The 22553-nt window shown below is 38.3% G+C and overlaps 1 protein-coding gene across 2 annotated transcripts in view; it reads right to left on the minus strand.

The window, feature by feature from the left end:
* The window catches only part of LOC149162116 (Hydrolase-like protein family), a 118747-nt gene that overhangs the window by 77582 nt on the left and 18612 nt on the right, over window positions 1-22553 (minus strand). For both annotated transcript variants that reach the window (XM_089437146.1, XM_089437147.1), the window contains exons 4-8: window positions 8184-8254; window positions 7743-8033; window positions 7365-7528; window positions 7122-7177; window positions 6861-6913 (exon numbers count right to left, since the gene is read on the minus strand). In XM_089437146.1, coding sequence (XP_089293272.1) covers window positions 6861-6913; window positions 7122-7177; window positions 7365-7528; window positions 7743-8033; window positions 8184-8254 — 635 coding nt within the window. The remainder of the gene's footprint in view (window positions 1-6860; window positions 6914-7121; window positions 7178-7364; window positions 7529-7742; window positions 8034-8183; window positions 8255-22553) is intronic.

Below are 22553 nucleotides of genomic sequence, written 5' to 3' on the forward strand. Positions count from 1 at the left end.
ACAGAAGGATGTAACCACTCCAAAAAAAATACTGGTAACCAACTCTAATTCAGGGTTGGTGTTACAGCCCTTGAAAGCCACCTTGTAGCAGATGTGATGTGTTGGTTTATCTCCGCTCCCTGCATCAATTGCATTTTTTCTCACCCATTTGTCGAGAACACATGTTAGAAGGTGGGAAATTTGACCCAAAAAATATGTTTTTCATTATGCAATTGGGTGCTTATGCTTGTTTTTCATTTGGGCATCTTGGTCATGGATTATTGGGTGACTTGGAAGGACGGACTTTGTCCATGGTTTTTTTCCCTCACCTTAAATAGAGGGGTTAATCTTCAATCCTAGTCTCGTGGGATCTCCCCTATTAGCCTATGGCATTAGGAAGGGCACTACTTGGGAAATCCTGATCTTAGTAGCATGGTCCCGTGTCGTTCCACATATTTCACTCCCCTCCGCACTTTACAAGCCCTACTTCATCATTTTCCTTCTCTAGATCCACCTGATCATTGGGTCCACAAGGCACTAGCACACCCCCTTCCCTTGTCCACATATTTGGGTCGGGCCTGGAAATGTTGCCCCAAAGGTTGATACAACTAAAAAAAGGTTAAAAGCATATTATGGCTAGAAGCAAGAAACAAAAGGAAAAGATCATAAAATGCAAAAGATAGTTGGGACATTTGATATAGCACATGGGAAAAAGCCAAAATGAGCTCTACCCCTTATCATTATGGCCATCAGTTCCTAGGGCCCATGAGTGCCCCTTACAACATTAAAGGAACTCATGCACATCCCAGCCCCTAGTGGGCGATGAACTGCCCCACCTTAAGGGGGTAATAATTGTTTTTCATCATTCACAGCATGCTCTCATTTCATGGAGCCTTGGGCAATAATACAAAGATAAATCAATAAAAGGCAAAAGGAAAATAAAGAGGGGTGTAAAAACAAAGGTTGGGGTAACTCATGTATCCACGATTGCTCCCTCCTACATCTATATATCCAATATGTGGACATCCCTCATCATTGCTATACTTGTACCCATGGCATCTGACCTTGAGACCCTTGTTTCCCATCCATTTCATCATCATTCACATGCCACCTATACCAGAGACCCGTCATTCCCCTTAGGTTTTAGGGAACACTTAATAGGATTGTCTATTAACCACTCCTACCTAGGTAGATAACACTATTATGAGATTAAAGCCCCAAATTTGGAAGAGGAGCCCCATATGAAGTCTCAATGAAACCTTGATTAACAAGCTTGGTTCAGTTAGATGCACTAATGAATTATTGTACCTGATGGTGAGGATTCAACACTAGACATTATATGTGATTACTAGGTGGTTCATCATGGGTTGGGAAACTTAACTGAGGCCCAACTCCACTAGAGGAGCATATGACACCCTCCAAGTGAAGCGTTAAGAGCCATGGGACTCATGTTACTTGTAGACCATCCTATGTTGCAAGAAACGTGGGGTAGGAGGGCGTTTCCGTACGGAAACGAGTACGAAACGCTGAAACGCGTTTAGTACGGCCCTGAAACGCATTTCAGGCCGTACTACCACGTTTCACGAAACTGAAACGTGGCCAGTACGGCCTGAAACGCGTTTCAGGGCCGTATGACCCACGTTTTAGCATTTACTTGTGTTTTTTTTTATTTTATTTTTTTATTTGTTTTCTAATCTATTCTTACGTTAGCCTAGTGACTTCTAGTTGCTTCCAGATGCCTGTCTAAAGTTATAAAAGTGAACTTTTGCCCTAGTGTTGATATGCAGTTCATGGTAATGTTAAATTCTTAAAGTAAAAGTGATATTCTCCTTTATTTTTCATTTTCATCCTTTTACTTAAATTTTTAACATTACCATGAAATGACTCAGGATGTTTGAGAGTGGTTTCGCCCTCATTGGATTTCATATGGAGAAAGTAGAATTTTAGATCTCACTCAAAATCCAGCAGACTTATCTGTTTTTCAGGATTTCGGGATTGGGGGGATTGCAATGTTTCCATTGGATTTTATCATGTACTGGGGTATGGAACTTGTATTTAATCGAGAGAACCAAGCCCTCTATGCAGGGGAGACTCCCAATAATCAAGAGAATGTAGGGTACTAGGGTATGAAACTTGTATTTAATCAAGAGCACTAAGGTCATTTGACTATGTAGGAGGAGACTCCCAATCAAGCATGAGACAAAAAATTAGAAACTTCTCATGGCTGATTTTGGATATTTCTATTTTCATTATGTGATTATTCATGAGTAAATGTGATGTAAATTTAGATACTTATAGTTTATGCATTGACAATTGACAATTTTATCATAATGTAATAAATTAGAATGTATCATATATGCTTTATGATTGCACATATTTCTTAAATGTCCTAATATATATATATATATATATATATATATATATATATATATATATTCGCGTTTCCCCGTTTCCAAAATTTGGGGAGGTCGCGTTTCATATCGCTTCCCGTTTCGGAAACTCGTACCCGTTTCCCCATTTCGTGCAACCTTGAGACCATCATTATTCCACTCCATGGGCACCTACAAAACCATAACAGTCTGCACTTTGCCCCATATTAGTCACAAGATGATGCATTTAGACCAGCATGCCCCAACCGGCTTAGCAGTGTACACATGGTTTGGCAGTTGATCTGAGGCCTAGATGAGGGTTGTCTCACCCTTTGAGACATGTTAGTCCTAAGACCATTCTCCAAGCCCTCAACGATGAAGCAGATTCAGGTTATTCTATGCCAGGGGACCCATTTTGTGCCCCAAACACAAGACTAGGGTCCCCATGATGATTTTCATGGATATCTAGGGCCAAGCCCTAGATGATGATTTTTGGAGCCCTCTACCTTCAGTTTGGCACCAAGAGAGCTCAACGCTTGCCTCCAAGAGGCATACGCAGTAAAGGCGTCAGCATTTCAACCCTCTTGTGGGTTTATCTTGATGATTTTACATTGGTTATGTGGTTGCCTTGTAATCACAAGTAGTTTTGTCCTCCAGTTAACAACTAAGAAGGGCTTCTAAGCTAAAATTAGACTTGATAGAACATGTATAAATAGAAGAAACCTCATTTGAGTCTCTTCATCATCACACTTTGGATTAGTCTTCTTGAGATAATTTCGCACTTGTTTCTTTAGCTATTGGAGATCTTGTGGATGCATTTTGATATATGGAAGCTAGTTCGCATTCTTCTATGGAGCTTGTTGTCGCACAGAATGTCTAGGCACCGCGACAACGACTCAGATCAGGGGTTGTCACCATGATCCCCAATCTCTCTATTTAAGTTGTCTCCCAACAGCAGACTGAGGGGGGTAGTTTCTGATCTGAGTTGTTGTCCTGGTGCCTAGACATTCTGTGCAACAAAAAATTTTGGCGTCGTAGTCAGGGATAGAGTTTTCCTGTCCTTGGTCCTCACGACATTTTTCTAATCATCTAATCTTTTCCACCATTCATTAGCCCATCAAGCGGCACAATATTTTCTGTCGCCATTTCATCTCTTCAACAATGGGATTTGAGTCAGAGTCACTCTCTTGTTTAACCAACCGAACTCCAACCAAACCATGCCACAACAAGCAAGAAAATTTGGGAAATGAATAGGTAAGTTAACCTAGGTAACCTTTTAATGTTTAGTTTAGTTTTATTTTTTATTTTAAGTTTTGTTTTATTATTATTATTATTTTTTAATACGTGAATTTTCAATTTTATTTTTTCATTTTTATATTAGGATTTATAAAACAACTTCAAGGGGGGGCACGTCTCCCCTCAAAAGGTTACGCCCAAAAGCACCCATTTTGAGGAGTCGCGTCCCCCACATTAGGGAAATGCACCTCCCTGCGTCTCCCCAAGACTCCCCAAAAAAGGCGTGTGGGGAAACGCACCCCGGATGTCCCCCCATCTTGGGTGCGTGGGGTGCGAGGGGTGCATGCACCCACCCCTGGTGGTCACGTCCCCAGGGAACACTGGGAAGGGTTATTTATAATGGTTAATGGAGAATTCATTCTAAGGTAAGGGATCACAAGTATTGTGCACCGTTCAAAGGTATTTTATGTCCATCTCCTCGTCTACAAGGGCAACGACTTTTTTTCTTTAAATTTAAAGTAAAATATAAAATACTTCTACAATAATTAATTTATTAACTCCCCTCCAACGTTCATATGAGAAGCCCCTAATTAGCCTAAACAAACACTATAAAAGAGACTTCATATCTCTCACAAAAGAAGTATTGCAACGAAATATCACTAATAACAGCTCTGAAACTCTTCAACCATCCTGAGGCAGATAACGCAAATCTTTAGGAGGATAGGGTTAGGTCCTTTTGTGTCTTGTGATTCAAGACTTTGCAAGGAGAGCGAAGCTCAGGATACTCTCTTGGGTCTCGGACTGGTATGTTTAGCGTCTAATTACTCCTTCAAAATTTCGTCATCATCACAAGATTAAAAGTTTCGCACCTGTACTCACTATCTGTGCTTCGACCTGTTGAGGTGAACATTATTTCAGGTGCAGAATTCTTGTTTATCTCTTATTATTTTGGAGGTCTGCTATTGCAGGTCACTCTTTTAGATAAACAGCGAAGGTCCAAGCCTAATATTTCGATGATAGCAGTGGCATGATTGCAGTCTCTTAGAATGGAATTTTCTCAAATAAATTGAATGATCATCAACCATGATTGTATGTTGAAGGCATGATACTAAATGGTTCTCTGTACTAATACTTTTTGGATCTTATAACCTATTGGAAAGATAAGACATGTATAGTGTGGGAAGTGCCTCATTTATTGTGACTGTTTATCCTTTTGATGAGACTCTGATTTCCTATACAGTAAGAAGATAATCAATAGCAAGACTGTTGCTTGCTTTGACTCATCTTCAACAATGACAACAGTTGCAAATTTGACTGTGATATTGACATTTAATGGACTGTATATTTTGCTTTGACTTGACTTGTTGGCTGTGACCTCAACAGTGACAGCAAAACATAATGGACAGCAAGTGAAATTTACTTGCAATGATTGAGTTAGTAAGCATTCTATGAAGTATAACCTTGACTATTTGTGACATGATAGTAATACCTTGAGTTAACTTTGTTACTTGATTATGCCCTTATGCAACAAGATGAACCATCTAATGGACAGCAAGTGATGCTTGACCTTGACCTCACTTAACTGTGACTTTGATTTTTGTTCTGTGTCTCATCTATGACTTAATATTATGTAATGACATTTAGTATAGCAGTTGACAATTTGACTTTGACTTGACATTCACCTTTAAGATACTTACACCTAGGCATAACAAGTATATTGACACTTTGATTTTGACTTATTAAATGAATGACACTTGATGTTATCCACAGCAAGTGACAACTACTTTGACTTTGACTTACTAAGAATGGGCTGGATTTGTGTGGTGACATTTTGCCTTGACTTTGACTTAGTAAGAGTAGACCTTATAGACATAACACATATGTTGACACTTTGACTTTGACTAGACTTGACACTCTACATACAAAATGATGGTTGACTGACATAACAAGTTATTGATATGTTGACTTTGACTAGTAGAACCTTGAGTTGACAATGACTATGATAACCTAGGATAACTTGAGTAACATAATTATGACCTTACAAGGTAACAGGTTTCTGAGGATACATCACCTTGTTGAAGTAATGATGGATAGCAGTGTGTGAGCAGTGCTCAGCAGTGAAGAAACATATGCTAGTGGCTTTTCGCGGGCACAGCTTGAAAGCAGTGGTAGCAGGTCATAGGGATGACCTGTGGCATCTGGGATTGTGCCATTCCTCAACACTTGTATTCGACACTTGCAGCAGTACAGTGTGATTGGTTCAGTGACGTGGCAATCTGCTTATGAGCCTATGATGATTACTCATTCATGAGCAGTTCAGTGGTAGCCAGCGTTGTGAGCTCTTGATGTTGAGCAATAATCAGATGTGCAGTGACAGTGATGTGCAGTTGTGTAGTGACAGTGATGTGCAGTTGTGTAGTGACAGTGATGTGCAGCATTGTGCAGGGATTAATTTGATTGTGCAATGGTCAGATTGAGCAGGGTTGTACAGTATGATCAGCAATGCAGTTGCAGGACTTGGCAGGATATTCATTTTGAGCAGAGCAGCATTCTCTTATTTACTATCTTCATATCTTGATTCAGGGCACAGGGGGATCCAGTCTGAAAATTGTGAGGTGGTCCACCAGCTCTTCAGGGTGGCAAGGTGGTGCAAGACAGGTGATTGGAGTCACCTTCAGGTTGCGGCCTAAAAACACTTTAGGGCGGCAGGGTGGTGCTAAGGCAGGTCGTAGCCTGCACAGGGCATTGTGGCGTCCTTTCAGTTGGGGCTGATAAACTACAGTGCAAGGAAGCATCCTTTCCGACAGCAACTGGTAAATAGGGTGTTGGGGCACTCGTCAAGTTGTGGCCTGACTTACAGGGCATTGGGGCATCCTTTTGGCTGCAACAGGGTATCAGGGTTGCATCCTACAGGTTGTAGCCTATGAATTAGGGGGTTGACGCCTCCATAAGTTGTAGCTGAAATCTTGATGTAATTGTTTTTCTTTTTAAGAGGAGAAAAAGACAATTATTAAGAAATGTTCGGTGATTTTTTACCCGGAGGGGGTTTTCAACCTGAAAATCTTTGTGTCCATTGTTTTATCTTTCTGCATTATTGTATGGTGTTGCCTATTGTTGATTATTGATAATGATTATGTGAAGAAGAACAATAATAATAACTGAAGATTAACTAATGCTCTGAAAAAGATTGAAAAGTGTTATTTGCTAGGAAAAATTAATTCACCCCCCCCCCCCCTCTCAGTATTTCCAACAGGTATCTTATCTATAAGCACTTACCTTGACAAGCTCTGACTCTCTCCGTATAGAGGATGTGCGCCAACCAACCATATCTTAGAAGAGGTTAAAACAATACAAAAATATTTTGGAAAGATGTCTCTAACATTGCTAATAACTAAAAATCTGGACCCTATTACAAGACAAGAATTTGAAGATAAAGAAAGATGATCACGTGGAATAAAAAGAACATGGCAGTATCATAAACATTACAATTTGAAATTTAGTGTCTGCAAAGTTGCAAACTAATATATAAAAGGATACGGTCATAAGAAACATTCGCATAAAGTATCCTTGATCTAAATATTGCAAGAGCAGATCTGCTTAACAACACATACGTACATGAGAATATATGTTAACTGTATAACAAAAGGGAAGACGTGTAAAAACAAAGAGTATTTAAGCATGGAGAATCCACGAAGTTTTAAGTGCCAAAATATTTGAATCTGATGCATAGAACTAACTGCAAAGATCAACATCTTCAAGCTAACATGTTGGAAGACGTACATAAATTTGCCATCTTCACAATCAGAAGCCATACGCAAAAGAAGTGGAGGCTTACTAGATTTTCCATCTGTCAGGAACAACTGACGACCTGTTCTTCTTATTACATACTGTGCTAAGGGTGGAGCAATCTTTTCCAGTAAGGGAACTCCCAATAGAAAAGGAAGCTGAAGCAGTGCACAAAAGGTAGACTATACATCAGTTGACCAATAGTTCAAATCACACTAAACCAATAGATTTTCACAGTAAGAATTGTATTTCTCAAAAAGCATGGTCCTATTCTCAAGCTAAACAAATCACAGCTGCTGTATGTATGGATAGATGTTCTATGCCAACAATTTTGCTTTCCAAACAGCATTCTAACTCACCACAAACTCTCACCTGCTTTTTACCCCTTACACCCAAGTGTGGAGTTGCCAACGTGACAAAATTGATAGCTTCTAATCCAGCTATTGTGGCCTTTGGAACTTTTGTATATTGATCTTTCAGTTTTTCCATTGATTTATTCCCCGACATTTCCACTTTAGAATCTTGCTCACTGGATTGCACATGTGTATCAGAGTTTTCTCTATACAGAACAGAAATTGCATATCTTGCAAATAAGCCCCCAAGAGAATGAGCTAAAAATGAAATTCTCTTCAGGCTGGGTGTTTTCCGAATCACTTGCTGTACCTGTAATCAAAGATGCAATCATGTCAAATAAAATCACAAGGCACAAAAGAAGGATTGTAACAATAGCATTCCAAGGTTTATGCTTGAAATGTTTTAAAAATTCACAATCATAAGATGGGACAGATAAAAGCACTTATACAGCCATTGTACCTCCTCTGCCAAACGTCTCCCAGCTACGTCAATTCCATGCAATGTTTGAGTGTAGGAGTTGGCTGCACTAGCTGTACAATAGTACACTATTTTAGATGTATGCGTAAGACAAGTTGGATAAAGATTACAGCTCTTTATGTACTTGTCTAATGACATGTATTTCATGAAGCTCTTCAAAGTTCAAAGTAATAAGAGTGCACATGAAGGACCAAATGCATTTTAGAGAAAAGTGGAAGACTAGAAGGTAAAATCTATGGATAAACTTTCCAGAATGTAACGAAATCAAACAAACAATAATGCATGTAAGACTCAAATATTCAGGACCAACCTTTTGGCATACTTTGATGAATATAATGCAATTCTGATAACTGTACTGCATGTAAAACTCGAACTTCAACTAAAATTTTACATGCACTTAAGAGAAGCAAAATGTCTAAAGCTAAGATACTAGATCTACTTGGATCTGATCCAGGATACATGTTTCCATAGATCACATCCAAATACTGGTCCAGATATGCCAGGATCCGGCAAGGATCATTTTCCAGATTGGAAAAGCCAAGGATCAGCCTGGGATACATTTCTGGCCTGCGAGAAACAAAATACTGGCAGATCCTCCAAAGAGAACTCAAACTTTTTCAGATAAAAAACATTAAACAAACTCTAAATTAGAAAAAGGGGTATGGAGCCCTAAAAGCCTAATTTTTGCATATAAATTAACTCCCTCATTCTAAGGCACACCAATCTAAGTATTTCATAGCTATTTGCATTTTTGACGTGTACAATGTGTACATATCATTTATGACAACAGTGCTTACATATCATGTCAATGTTTACACACTCTTTTTGTATGTGTGCAATGTTTTCATATTAGGTTTGGACTTATGGATATAATATATTAATGGGAACTCTCTTTTTGGACATGTTGTCGCACAAAGTGTCCAGGCACCACGACAACGCTCAGAGTAAGGGCTGTCACTCTAATCCTTACTCCGTTTAAACTTTCTCCTAGATAAGTCAAGGGGGGTAGTCCCTAGGGGTAAATGAATGAAGAAAACCTATGGAACACATACTCTAGGAGACTTAAGGCTGAATAACTTAATGAAAATGAGACAAGTTCTGATAAACTGAGTTATTTATATATATCAACTGAGATGAATAAGACACAACCACAAGATAGAAATGATTTTTAGACTAGTGCCTTAGATGCTCAATTACCCACGAATCTACTTGAAGAAACAAAATCAAGCTATTCAGAGGAAAATTAGAGATGCAATAGAAACGACGATCATGAACAATTAGATGTAAAAAATGCTCCAAACCTTAGCATGTGAAATATTTTAGCAAAAATATTTCGAAAAATTTAAATACCGGGAAGAAATATGAAATTTAAATTCTAAGCAATTCACAATCCTAGAATTCAAATGATTTTTTTAATGACCCAAATCTAGAAAATTTGTTAATTTTCCTATAGTCAATCCTAAGTTACCAAGATTCGGATACGGATCCGGATCCGCTTGATTTTTGAAAAGCCAACATTCGGATACAGCAAGGATACGGCAAGTACGATTAATATAAATATATTTTTATAATATAAATTTTGATATTAATGTCCAAATTTATTGTGATCACTACCTATAAACAACAATAGAGTTTATATAATTATTATTATTATCCAATTTTAAAGTCACGGCCAAGCCAAACACCAAATTGGCATATGAGACCCTCCTTGTTTGTGGGACAAGGGACCCACCTCTGCGCAGCGATTTCACTGCTAAGTCTACGAAGGCATACATACTCTACCCCTCTAGTTTTGAACCTGTGACCTCATAGGAGGAAACACATGCTCTTAACCATCAGCCCCACTCAAGCTGTATCGTGCTGATGACTTTCATGAAAAAACATGCAATACTTCATAATTAAAGTTGCATTAATTATTTTATAAAAAATAAATTATTAACTATAATATATTACAAAACTATTTAACTGATAAATAATTATAATTTAATACACATATTACTTTATATGAATTAAATAATAAGCTTATAATATATAAAAGTTTAATATAAAATATAATGTACAAATTTTAAAACTTGTACATAACAAATTTGATATATTTTAAATAATTTTAATTTATAATATATATGTACAATAAAATAACAATTTTTTTTATATTTTGAATAATTAATTTATAATATATGTACACAAAAAAATTACTTTATAAAATTATAACATTTCCAAGCTAATATAGATAAAGTATAACATATTTAAGAAGTTTTAATTAAATTAATGTAAATAAAATATAGCATAGCTATAAAAGTATAATTAAATTAATATAAATAAAATATGGCATATTTATAATTAAATTATAATATCATAACATATCTAAAATATAAACACCATATACGAGTTCTTTTATAATATTTCTAAACTAATGTCAATAAAATATAACAGATTTATAAAGTTATAATTAAATTAATGTAAATAAAATATAACATATTTATAATTAAATTAATATTATAACTATATGTAACTATATGAGTTCAAATGTGCGAAACTGCATGTGCCCAGCGGATAAATAAAATCCCAGTATTGGCGTCATACTACCAAGTCTCTGCATCATACTACCAAGTCATTAGATCCCAAAACCAATGATATTAATACCAATCGCATCATCTTGGCCGTCTTATTCGCTACATGTGCACGTATTCTCTGAGCTTCTAGCAAGAAGCTATCCGGGTTAGAGTGCAATGCATTGTCGACTACTAGCAAACTGCCAAGTCAAGTTATTACCAAGAAATTTTTACTCTCAAAAAATTGTTTTCTAGCGTATCCAAGTGAATTCGGATCCAAATTTGTTTCTGATCCGGGGATCCACGAATCCATTTTCCAGGGTGGACGGATCCGGTAACATAGAGTCAATTTTTAGATATGATTTTAAGCATGTTAGACTATAGAGAACTATAAAAGCAAAAAAAAAAAAAAAAAAAAATCTATGCCACAAAATTTTCCCTTCATAATTTTGAAGTCCAAAAAACCCTCAACACTTTAGATTAAAAATTTGGTTATTTCTTAGGCAATTTTTAATGTGCTACGTTTTATGAGAAAATTTAATGTGGTAAATAATCAATCAAAAATTTTTATGTGACAAAAGTAAAAAATCAAAAGAGTTAATAATTAAATTTTTAATGGGCCATAGGCCACATAAAAAATGTAAATATTTTAATGTGAAAGCGTAAGTCCTCTTTTGATTTAATTCCTTTAGAATTTTCGAAGTCACATAAAAATGAAATTTTTTTAATTTTTTAGTTTTAGTTTAAACAAAATCAAAATGTCAAAAAAAAAATCAAAACCAAAGAAAAGCAAAAAACAAAAATAAAAATAAAAATTCGAAATAACAAAAGACAAATCAAAAAAAATTAAAATCAAATTTTTATTTTTTATCTTTTAATTTTTATTTTTTGAGTTTCCATTTAATTTGACAAAAGTTAAAAATAAAAAGCAAACCTGACAAAAAAATCAAATTAATTGAAGAATAAAAAACCTAACCTAAGTGAAATTTAAAACATAACATAAGAAACAAAACAAAACAGAAAGTCGAAAGTTATGTTTGTATGCAAGTATGACGGTGGCAGAAGCGATGGAGCTCGAGGATAAGGGCAGAAATGGAGCTTGACGCGGGCCGAGAGGGAAAGGAGGGTCGCGGGAGGAGAAGTGCGAGCAAAGGGACAGCAATGATGGTTAGTATGCAGGTCGAAGAGGAAGAGCAGCAGCAAAGGGAGCTGAGGCAACGGAGAAATCGACGCGCAGGAAGGAAGGAAGCAAGGATGCAGTGGTTAAGTGCGGTTTCGACAGCAGCAAAGGGGCAAGGAGCTTGATGCAAGCTCGGGCAGTAGGGATAGAAGTCGCAGAGCATGAGAAGTCGTAGACAAAGGCAACTGATAAGGAGCAGTGATTGCAGGAGCAAGGTAGCTTGAGAGAGATAGATGACTACGATTTGAGGGAACAAAATTAAATTTAATTTAAATTACAAAAAACAAAAGCGCATGCAGTACGGAGAAGGGTTGAGATTTGGAAGCAAAAACAAAATAAAACACGGAGGAGGGTTCAACAAGACAACCGACAGTAAAAGAAATGGCAGCCCAAGAAACCCTTAAAAAAATTCCAGAAATTTATATGTTAAACCAACATACTCCAGCTTTAAAATCTGCTCTAAGAAAAACTCATGAAATCACCAGATATAAATTTTGAAACCCTCAAATTGAAAAAAAAAAAAAAATTGGGATAATGCCTGTGCAAAATTATTTTTAGGCCAAATCTTACCCTCCAGGGCCTAGATTTGGCTTCAAATAAAAATTCTCCTTCAGATCTGCAGCTACACGGCAACAAGAAAACACCCAAACGATATATACAATGATGAAATTAAAAACCCAGAAAAACCCACATCAGAAAAATACAATATTTACAAACTGAAGGCTCTAAGTAGCCAAATCTATCATTATGCTGCAAAGAAATTGAAAAAAAAAATAATAAATGGAGGTGCTAGCTCAAAACCCTCATGCATCACAAAACAAAATCTTATGATAAGCCTAGAGCTGTGTTGCACGGGTACCCGCACCCGAGGGTGGGGTTCTCGAACCCGTCCCGGGTTCCCGCACCCAAGTACCGGATTCGGGTACGGGTTCTTCCCAAACGAACCCAGAAGAACCGGGTTCTTCCATGAAGAACCTGGTTCTTCAAAAAAAAATTTGGGTTCTTTTCCTTTAACGGGTTCTTGGGTTCTTGGGTTCTTCGGGTTCTTTGGGTTCTTCATTAAAAAACTATATTAAAAATATAATTAATAATATATAGTTGGATTGAGGTTAAGAACAAAGTGCATACATTTGTTGTAGGAGATAGATCACACCCACAGACAGAGGAGATCTATGCAGAATTGCAGTGACTGACAGGGTTGATGAAGGAAGCAGGGGATGTACCTGATGTGCACTTTATGCTGCATGATAAGAAACAGGAGCAGGTGGTAGTGATCATCACATGATGTGCAATAGGAGTGGTGGGAATCTGCATTGTTTTACAAGAGGAAGAAGCTTATATTTTGTTTGTGCTTTTCAGCAAGTTGTAAAGACCACTGAAGTCTCATCAAAAGCGCAAGAAGTGCATATGTCGTAATTGCCACTATTCTGCCAAGTTCATAAATGAGGTCACCATGCAGAAAACCGTCCTGAGTGATTTAATCCACTTCATTATTTCCTCAACTTCTTTTTTTGGGAATTTATATTGAGGCTTAAGTAAAATAAGTTAGCTGGAAGTGCTATATTATTTTGTTGGTGTCTATACAAAGGGAGTGGAGGTTTGAGAACTGTTTACTGTTTTCATGTATCATGCCAAAGGCTATATATCCCTAGGGCATTTCTCAAGGACAAGAGCCCATACAACAAGTTTGAAGTAGCATGGGTATTTTCAAAAAATTTAGGTTGAAGTTACATCAAGATATTCAAGTGAACAAAAGATGTGAGTGGACTGTCGACCTCCTTGGATATATGATTGCAGAGAGCTTGTCTGGGCAGAATAGGGATCAGGCTTCAGTTAGAGACCTTTTTGTTTCCTTGGAGCTTTAGGTAATGACTTATAAATAGCAGTAAAGGCATTTTCAGAGACACTCTTGTTCTATTTTTGCTCATGATGAGAAGTGTTGAAATTCAAATCTCACATAAATACATATAAGATGTAGATGTATGCACACAAATCGATGCATACACACAGACAGACATTAATGGACATAGAGAGAACAGACATTAATGGACATAGAGAGATGCACACAAGAATTATAGTTTATAGCTGTAACGTATTATTCCATATGTTGGCTTGACGAAAGACGCTTGCCAGCAAGCTGTATAATTGACTTTGTACTGATTTCATGTGTTTCATTTTTGGATGAAAATATGGTGCAACTCTAAATTGAATAAGTTAATTGCATCAAGCAACAGATGTTATGCTTGTCTGTATAAAACAATAGTTAATCTCTTCACTCTTTTTTATGGTAGCTAATACTGGGGACTTGTGTTTGAGGGTCAAACAGGTAACATAACAATTGAGAAAGGTCTGAAATTCTGTTGGATTTGGAAAATAAAATGAAAGATAAGCATAGGAAGAGAAATTGGAAGCATGGAAAAGGATGGACATTATAGCAGTGTGATCAAACAAACAATGATGCCTGCAATGTTAATATGGCAATATAGAGTTAGGGAACAAGTTTGACCTGCAAAACTGTATTTGATAGGATGCTTGCGTGGTATGCGGTTTCGTGGAACTCAATGACAACAGGATATGCTGACCACAACTGTTGCATGGATGCTTTCCAATTTGTGGCAGAATGCTTTGGTTTGGCATAAATCCAAACCAGGTGATCTTCACTATTATTCTGAAGGCATGTGCCAGACTGCCATCAGATGAAAATGGTAAGCAGCTCCATTTATGCATTATCAGAATGGGTTTGGAAAAAATATACAAATTCAAATTTCATATATATTATTAATTATATTTTTTCAACTTTAATATATTTCATATATATTATTAATTATATATATATATATAATATTAATTAATAATATGCATGTTTAAATGATTATCATTAAAGTTTTCTTGTTTAAAATTTAAAGTTGAAAAAATATACAAATTCAAATTTCATATGTATTATTAATTATAAATTTATAATTTATAATTTATAAAATTTAATATTATTATATTACCCGACGAACCCACGCACCCTGTTTCCAAAAATGTCGTCCCCGTCCCCGTCCCCGTCCCCGCACCCACGTTTCCTGGCAACATAGGCCTAGAGCTTATTTAGCTAGGCTCTTTAGGAAATATAGATTGGGAGTTGGTTGGTCCAACTAAAGACTATCCCCTAACGCCCAATAATCTATTTCAAGATTTCTCTACAAAATGCGATCCATCCATTAAAAATAGAGTGAAAAAATAATAACTAAATTTAGACAAATAGAGACACCTGCTATTACATTCAAAACTAAAATTATTATTCAAACCCCAGCAAACTAAAGAAGATACATGTGCTCAAATCACTCTTTAGAAGCTATCATTAATGGCTTTAAAAAAAATTATGCACGAAATAAAACATCTTATAAGCTATAGCATTCCCATGAAGAGTAACACCATCAGAATTTAACCCCAAAGTCTTTGTTTATTATCCAAAAAAAATTACACCAGAACATCTTGCTAAGCACACGACTCAGAGGTCGAATAGATCGACTGACAAATGACCTCCTATTTAAAGATAAATCCTCCAACGGCTAGTTCGAGTGATCCTTGTCAAAGTAATCTCGACCATTTGATTAAGATCAAAATTTCTTTTAATCTCATTCGTTGAAATATTTTATTTTTGAGGAAAATCAAATTTTTCATTTAAATGCATTATAATTAACACAAAAATAAGTCCACTTGGGATAGCTCAATTGGCAATGGTCGTGGAAATGAAGCCTAATTGGACCGGAAGCGTTGGGTTCAAATCTTGTGTTATCCCCCCGATCTGGTTGAGAAGTCGAACATGATGAAGATGTAGTCCTACCAAGCTTAAAAAAAAAATTTAACTCAAAAATAGAGTTTGAGTTAATTTCCCAAAAAATTGACTTTGACTTAACCCCCTTTAAAATTTATCAAAATAATTAATTTATCTTAGTCTTGGGACCTCAAAATTTAATTTTTTAATACCGACGAATTTTGTCTTTGGAGAATTTAAATTTACTTAGGACTTAGAATTAATTAAATTTTTGGCTTAGAATTTTAATTAATTTTGGGCCAGAAAATTTAATTAATTAACCTATGAGGGGATAAATTATTTTTCCAACCCTCAAATGTTTAGCCATGGTTTTCTAATTATGAGGGACCATGCACTAGAGATTTTACATCATGATTTACATATTTTTTACATCACAAGGGGGAAAACCCATTTGTAATAGACCCTCACAAACTACCCAGTTGTGTGACACCAATGTAATCCAGCAAACCAAGCGATTTGTAATAAAATAATCTAACCAAATAGTTGGGATTATTCCCAAATCACTTTTACGTAGACTCGATCTAGAACACTAGGACTTGCCTAAGATCCTAGCGACAAAACTCATTCCAGCTTTGAGGTAAAACTGAAGGGAAAAACTTTGTCAACCATCGGAAAATGGATCATTGAAATGAAAAACCCCCTAGAATGGAGATCATCACTAGAAAGGTACGTTTACCTAGGTCGTTACATACATGACACGTGTCTGTTGAGATTATTTACATTATACACATGCAGAATGGGTTTACGTAACATCTTGGAAGTCAGGCTGATGATGATAGCTGGACAATGTGAACACATCGATTAGGCGCTATCCTTTTTGCGAAAAAAGGGGGTGTACTACTATGGGTCCTTGACACGTAGTGGTCAACAAGACATATTTTCAAAGTTATGAATGGTATGGATTCTTGAAATCTAAATTTTCTATGCTCCTAGTTTGTGGTTTTATATATATGTAAAACCAATTGTCACGAATGTTGTTTAGCATTTGGCTAGTTCCATGCTAGGAGGTGCCCATTTTGAATCCCCATGGTTTTGAGTCTTGACGCACTAATCTACATCGACAAGTTTACTAGGGGTGCCCATCCACAAATGTGGGGAAGCGCTCCTTGGGTTTTCTTGAAATATATAGAAGAAAACCTTAAAATTATTGTTTCTAAGCAGGTCAAGGTTAGTCTAATATTAATGGATCTTAATTCTTCTATGTATTATATCATTTTTTAGCATGCCTTGAATTGGCTCTATTCATTGCTTTGTGTTAAAATTGGCAACTAGGGCCAAACTCCATGTGGACCTTCTTATTTATGGCAGCTGATATTTTTCTTGGATTCTTCTCGTCGAGAGGTGTAGGATTGATCTAAAGATCATCCGATTCCAACATGTATTCATGGATATATGAATTTATTTGTGTTATGCGACAATTCGTCAAGGTTGGCCAGCAACCAAATTGCCCCAATCTATCCTCAACGTTTTACTATAAAAAGAGGTGCCTTACAAGTCATTTGAAACACACACTCACACCTCTTGTGATCTCTTCCTCTCCACTTGTTTGGGTTTTAGTGGAAGGAAGAGTCCCTAAGAGTATACACTGCCCTAGAAGAAGATGCCCTAGCTCCTAACACTCGCATGGAGATGAAGGCCTAACACAGTTATGAAGATAGGCTCTACGCTGCCCTAATATGAAAGTCCTAACGCAGTCAATGGAGTAACCTTAACATTGTCATGGAGGACAGCCCTTAACACGGTCATGGAGGAGTCTAAGGAAGGTCTCTACGCTGTCCTAAAGGAGAACCTTCTATGCAACAAGGAGGAGCTTTAAGGAAGCCTTTATACATTGCCATACAATGCTCCAAAAGAGCCCTCTCTATAGTCCTCTTCTAAGACAGTTAGACGCAATCCTATACCCTAGCCGTAGATAAATAAAGAGGGCTCTTCGTTGTCAAGGAAGGAGCTCCATATTCGTTGTCCTAAGCTGGCTCTAATACACAGCTAAGAGTTTTATACTCGGCCAATATAGGCCCTAATCCGTAGCTACAATGCTGCCCTAGCTGTTGTTTATCTAGCCCTTAATCCGCAGTCAAGAGACCTTAGACGCAGCATCAGAAGGGGTCTTATATTGTATGCTTCGGTCAAGTAAGGAAGCCGTTGTTATATGTTGAAAAGCTTAATAGCATATGTAAATCAATAAGTATTGACAGCCATTGATAATGTTGTTCGTTGTCCATATGCTTATCTTGTTACTGAGCTAGGCCACAAGCCATAGCTAGCAGCAAAGGTTTTCAAGGGTTGTCTAAGGGCTACATTATCAAGTCAGAGAGCTAGTGTAGTAAGCAATCCTACAATGTTGCGTTCCTTGAAAGACTGTATGAAGGCCAGATGGTCTGTGGGATGTATTGCAGTGAAGCATGATGGGTGCAGCATAATGATAAGTGCAACATAAGTATGTTGGGTGCAGCATAATGATAAGTGCACTGATGGATGCAGCATGATGTAAGTGCAGCATGATGGGTGCAGCATAGTGTAATGAAGTGCAGCATGATGTAAGTGCAGCGTGATGATAAGTGCAAGATAGTGTAATGAAGTGCAGCACAAGTATGTTGGGTGCAGCATAATGATAAGTGCAGCATGGTGATAATGAATGCAGCACACTGTTGAGTGCAATGTGCTGATAATGAATGCAGCACACTGTTGAGTGCAGTGTGCTGATAATGAATGCAGTACACTGTTGGATGTAGCATGGTGATGATGAGTGCAGCATAGTGATAAGGTGCAGCACAGTGATGATGGATGCAGCATGGTATGATGGGTGTGAAGAAATTTCTACCCCCACTTCAGTTATTAGTTTTCCTTATCATTCCATGCATTTAGTTTTAAATCCAAGCATGATAAACATTCTAAATCTGGAAATGAGAATATTTTTCTGAAAACACAAATTTAGAAATTGTAGAAATAAAACACAGCAAAATTATGACAGCCACACACAGAAAAGAACAGAGTGATTTTTGGTCAATGTGACCTTAGAAAAACCCCCTACAACTCTTGGGGAAAACTAGTTTGAGAGCTCTTCTTTATTTCTGAAAATGCTTTTACAGAGAAACTGAAATACACAATAAAAATTTCGGCAACCACAAATTACAACTTATCTCGATTTTCGTGCTTGCACTCCACCTTGAAAACTGTGCCAATCAGCAAACAGAGAAAACAAAAAAAATTACAGCAATAAAACAGCATTAAATGTCGTACGACTTGCCTCAAAAAATGTGCCCAAAACTTGCCTCAAAATTCATGCCCTTGCTATTGTCCCTCTTCCTCGATTTTTGTGCTATCCCTCTTCCTCAATTTCTGTGTCTTTCTCCTGTTGTACGGTTTTGCCTTGGGATGCGTGCTAATAAATGTTGTTGTCTAGATTTGCTGAAATGTATTCTTGCTGCTCTCCTTCACTTCCTCACTACTCAAAAATTTTCTCCTTGCTCTCTCTTCTCTTTCTCTCAAATGCTCATGAAAGAATTAATGATCTTTTCCTCTTCTCTTCTCCTTTTATTCTCTAAATGACCTTTTGGGTTACCCTAAGATCTAATGGCTGAGATTCATTTAGATCTAGGGATGAGTATAAATGTGCATTTAATTCTCAATGCCTAACCAAATAGACCAAACAACATCTTGCAAAGTCATATGGCCTCACAACTAGCCAAACTAGCAGCCATATACTCTACCTCAACTAAGCTCAATGCAACTAACTGTTGTTTCTGGCTGATCCACAACACAACTGCCGAACCCAACCCAAAACAACACCCGGAAGTACTCTTCCTATTTGAAGCACAACCTGCCCAATCTGAATCTGTGTACCCTGCTAGTCTCACTCCATCACCCTGTCTATAATCCAGACCAAAATCCACTGTCCCCTACAAGTAACGAAGAATGTGTTTTGCAGCCACCCAATGCACTCTCCTGGGCTCACACATGAACTGACTCATAGTGTTAACTGCAAAACATATATCTGGTCGAGTGTTGACCAAATACATCAAACAACCAATCAACTGTCTGTATAGAGTAGGATCCACCAACTTGGAATCAGAAGCGTGAAGCTTCTTCCAGTTAGTGATCATAGGTGTAGACATGGGTTTGTAGTCCTCCATGTGAAATCTGCTAAGAATATCCACAATGTACTTCCCTTGTCCCAGGAAGAAATGCCCCTCCTCCCGCCACACCTCCAATCCCAGAAAATAATGCATCAAGCCGATATCCTTCATCTCAAACTCTGAAGCAAGATCTCTCTTGCAGCCCTCAATGAGTCTCTCTGCACAGTGATAATCAAGTCATCAACATACAACACCATAATAAGAGGCTCCTCACCCACCACAATGAAGTATAGGTTCGGATCAGCCTCACTCTTTGTGAAACCCAACTGCTACAAGTATGTATCAATCCTAGAGTACCAAGCTCTAGGAGCTTGCTTCAGGCCATAGAGTGCCTTTTTCAATCTGCATACATGGGACTGCTTCCCATGCACCTCAAAGCCCTGCGGCTACTCAATATAAACCTCCTACTGAATGAAGCCATAGAGAAATTAGGTCTTCACATCCATCTGGTGGATCTTCCAACCCATCTCTGCTGCAATCGATATAATGGAGCGAATAAATGTATACAGAGTTGCGGGAGCGAGGGTCTCCTCATAGTCAACTCCCTCTACCTGTGAGAACCCTCTAGCCACAAATCGAGCCTTGAACTTCTCGATGTTGCCATCTACAGCATGCTTTATCTTGTAGAGCCCTCTGAAAGTAACAACTGATTTACCTTCGGGCCTGGGCACTACCTCCCAAACATCGTTCTTCATAATAGAAGAATACTCCTCCATCATGACCTCTCTGCAGACCTGCTGGTTGGCTGCCTCCTCATAACTAGAAGTTTTGGAGTCAACAATGCTTGTAACCAATGCCATGTAACTACAGAACCGCTCAGGTGGTTTACTCTCTCTAACCTGTCTCTTTGGACCAGTAATTGATGTGGCCTTGTGCAAGGTATCTTGAAGCCACTTGGGCTTCCTCTTCCCTGAGCATACTTCTCCCATCAGAGTGAAAGAATCCTCATCATCATCAGAAGCCTAAACTCCTGAAGACCTGCCAACTGACCTCATGCCTGAATCTGTGCCTGTAGATGTTGAAGTACTGTGCGAACTGTCCATTAGTGGACTACCCTGTGAACTGCTCTACAAACTGCCCTGCATGTTGCCCGAAGAACCACCCACCTGACTCTGGGAGCCACTGCTCACTGATGGACCTAACACTGTACTCGATATACCTCTTGATCCCTGACCACTGGATCCCTGTGACTGACTCAGCTGCTCCTGAGGGTCTAGTGACTCTGGATACTCTAACTCCTGTGACCTCCTGAAAGCTCTCTCCTCCTCGAACTTCACATCCCACCTGACAACCACTTTCCTCTGCGCAAGAATATAAATCTGATAAGCTTTCGAGGTCTCGCTATAACCCACAAAGATGCCCTTGTTTGCAGTGGGCTCTAGCTTGGTCTTGTTCTCCTTGGGGACATAGGAATATGTAAGGCACCCAAAGATACGAAAGTGCCCAACATCAGGCTTCTTCCCAGAAAAAGCCTCCTCCGGAGTCACATTCCCCAAGGCACGATGTGGACTCCTGTTCTGCAAGTACACAGTAGTGTTGCAGGCCTCTGCCCACAAAAATAAAGGTAACCCCTGATCATGAAGCATGGCTTTGGCAGCACCTGCAATGGATCTGTTTTTCCTCTCTGCAACCCCATTCTACTAGGGTTAGTAAGGAACTGTGAACTCCCTCCTAATGCCCGCCTGAGCACAAAAATCAACGAACTCACCAAGGGTATACTCCCCTCTATTGTCCGACCTGAGGACCTTGATCTTCCTTCCTATTTGGGTCTCCACAAGAGCTTTGAACTCTTGAAACCGCTTGAAGACCTCACTCTTGGTCTTCAAGAAATAAATCTAGGTCTCCCTGGAGTGGTCATCAATAAATAAAACATAGTACTCATAGCCACTCAAGGATACATGAGAAATCCGACCACTCACATCGATATGAATCAAGTCAAGGGTCCCGGTTGCTCTGTTGTCACTGCTGGGAAAAGGGGATCTAGTAAACTTCCCCATAGCACATCCTCTACATACATCAAGGTGATCAGAACTGAAATCTGGCACACCAGTGGTGATCTCCCGCAATGTGGTCAAGGCCCCATGATACATGTGCCCCATCCTGCGGTGCCAAATCTCACACAACTCTGAACTGCTAGATCTGTTGTTGGTCCTGTCTCAGGTGCTGCTACTCAATGCCATCATGGGCCGGAATGAGAACTTGTACACCTTGGCATGGCGCACACCAATCTCTCTAGCTAAAGAAGTTGGAGTTCCCTTAGGATATATAAGCACCTGCCCTCTCCTGCACAACACATCATACCCTCTGTCCTCAAGTGTTGACACAGATATCAGGTTCTTCTTCATTCCAGGCACATACAGAACACCTAACACTTTCAAGGGAGGTTTGGGTCCCCTATCAAATGTCAATGTTCCCACACCGACTGCTCTAACAATGTTGTCATCACCAAGTACTACCTCCATATCAGTATCACCCTCTGAAAGCTCTGAGAAGTACTCTCTGACTCTTGTCATTTGGCGAAAAGCACCACTGTCAACATACCAAACGCTAGAAGAGGCTCTGATAGTAGCGGGGAATGTAAACTCCCTCTGGACCTGTATGGCAAGTGATCCTGCACTAGTGGCCTCACAAGCTATGAACCCAAACTCCCGATCAAAGCTC

Source organism: Pinus tabuliformis, chromosome 5_2 (genome assembly GCF_031772625.1).
Source record: "Pinus tabuliformis cultivar Carrire ecotype Pingquan chromosome 5_2, CPIR1, whole genome shotgun sequence".
Classification (NCBI taxonomy): Eukaryota; Viridiplantae; Streptophyta; class Pinopsida; order Pinales; family Pinaceae; genus Pinus; species Pinus tabuliformis.